This window comes from Montipora foliosa, chromosome 6, assembly GCF_036669935.1.
Source record: "Montipora foliosa isolate CH-2021 chromosome 6, ASM3666993v2, whole genome shotgun sequence".
Lineage (NCBI taxonomy): Eukaryota > Metazoa > Cnidaria > Anthozoa > Scleractinia > Acroporidae > Montipora > Montipora foliosa.
In genome coordinates, this window is record NC_090874.1 from 37,404,261 (window position 1) to 37,405,662 (window position 1,402).

At 43.8% G+C, this 1,402-nt stretch overlaps 1 protein-coding gene across 1 annotated transcript in view; it reads left to right on the top strand.

Annotated features, from left to right (window-relative positions):
• Nucleotides 1–1,402, top strand: part of LOC138007271 (glycerol-3-phosphate acyltransferase 1, mitochondrial-like) — a 30,597-nt gene extending 29,195 nt beyond the window's left edge. The window contains exons 27-28 of the mRNA XM_068854076.1: nucleotides 116–184; nucleotides 1,129–1,402. Coding sequence (XP_068710177.1) covers nucleotides 116–184; nucleotides 1,129–1,292 — 233 coding nt within the window. The 3' untranslated portion in view covers nucleotides 1,293–1,402. The remainder of the gene's footprint in view (nucleotides 1–115; nucleotides 185–1,128) is intronic.

Genomic DNA, 1,402 nt, shown 5'->3' on the forward strand with positions numbered 1-1,402 from the left:
TGAGGAACTTCCAATTTTTTTTAAACGGTACGTTTGCAGAACTTCTCAGTTTATAAGAAACTTTTAACCAGAACTGTGTTTTGGGGTTTTTGTCTTTTTTTTTCATGCTGCTTAGATTCAGAGTTTTTGAATGCTCTTCACGCCTGCGCAAAGGAAAGGGTTCTTGAGGAGGTCACATTTTTTCGTAAGTAAATAACTTTGTTATCAGGGTCCTAACGCAATAACGACATCAAGAAGAACCCACAAATCTGCATATTTAATGAGCAAAGCACTTAGGTTGTGCTTTTTTTTTTTTGGCGCATTTTTTCCGTTCTCAATTAAACAACTGGACGACCGAATTGGACTTTTCTATAAAGAACGTGAGCATATGACACCGAATTTACACTTCTACTCCCATTCATGCCAATTAAATTGTAAATGTAAATGTGCGCTCAGTTGACCGCTCCCAACAAGGGCTTTTCAGGATCAACCGGCTCAACGGGATCGGACCGAATGCATGTGAAGGCGCCCATGGCTGCCGCCATACGATCCATGTGTGATCTCGGAGCACCGCAAACCCAGCCAGATGTAAATGACTGGGAGTCGATTTTGAGGAGGGAGGAAAACCGGAGTACCCGGAGAAAAACCCTCAGAGTCAGGTTGAGATCGACTGAAACTCAGCCCACATACAACCCGAGGCCAGAGTTGAACCTGGGTCACAGAGGTGGGAGGCACGATTGATGACCACTAAACCACCCTGACTCCGCACTAAACCACCCTGACTCCGCAAATTACCGGTAATAAGCAGGTAATGCACAATTTAAACTTGGAATGTCTTCGAACAATGACTTTTCGAGTGAATGAGAAACCCAGCAAATATCATTGTGGCACGTAGGCTCGTAAGAACCCCCTCCCCTCTCTCCATTCGATTATGAACGATTATCAAGTCTTTTGCTTATTTCGACTGCTTCCGGTTGCATCCTACTCACCTCCCCTCAGATGCTCCTGCTGTTCACCAGGATCTTTCCGTCCCTGACGTTCTTCGGCTAAGTCGGTATTCCGCTTAAGGCATTGTTTTAAGGGAGATACTGGGAAAAGGTGACTGAAGTTGTATCTGCAGTGAGGTTTTTTATCAACTTACTTTTTCAGCCGAGAGCTGTTCACTGGAACCGTTTCGTAATGCCATACGCATCTTCAAGGAATGGAAAGTGGTTGAAGACGACTCCGAGAATCGATTGAAACTCTGTGACGCTTACACCGACGAAGATGCATTGTTTGATTTGATTGAAGGGATTGGCCAGTTTAAACTGTGACGGGGACTTTCGTTTTGTAACAACATGTGTCACATTTTGGATTGGAGATCGTGACATTTCTTTAATTTTCTCTGGGTTTATTAAAATGGCGTCACTTAAAATTCTCATGT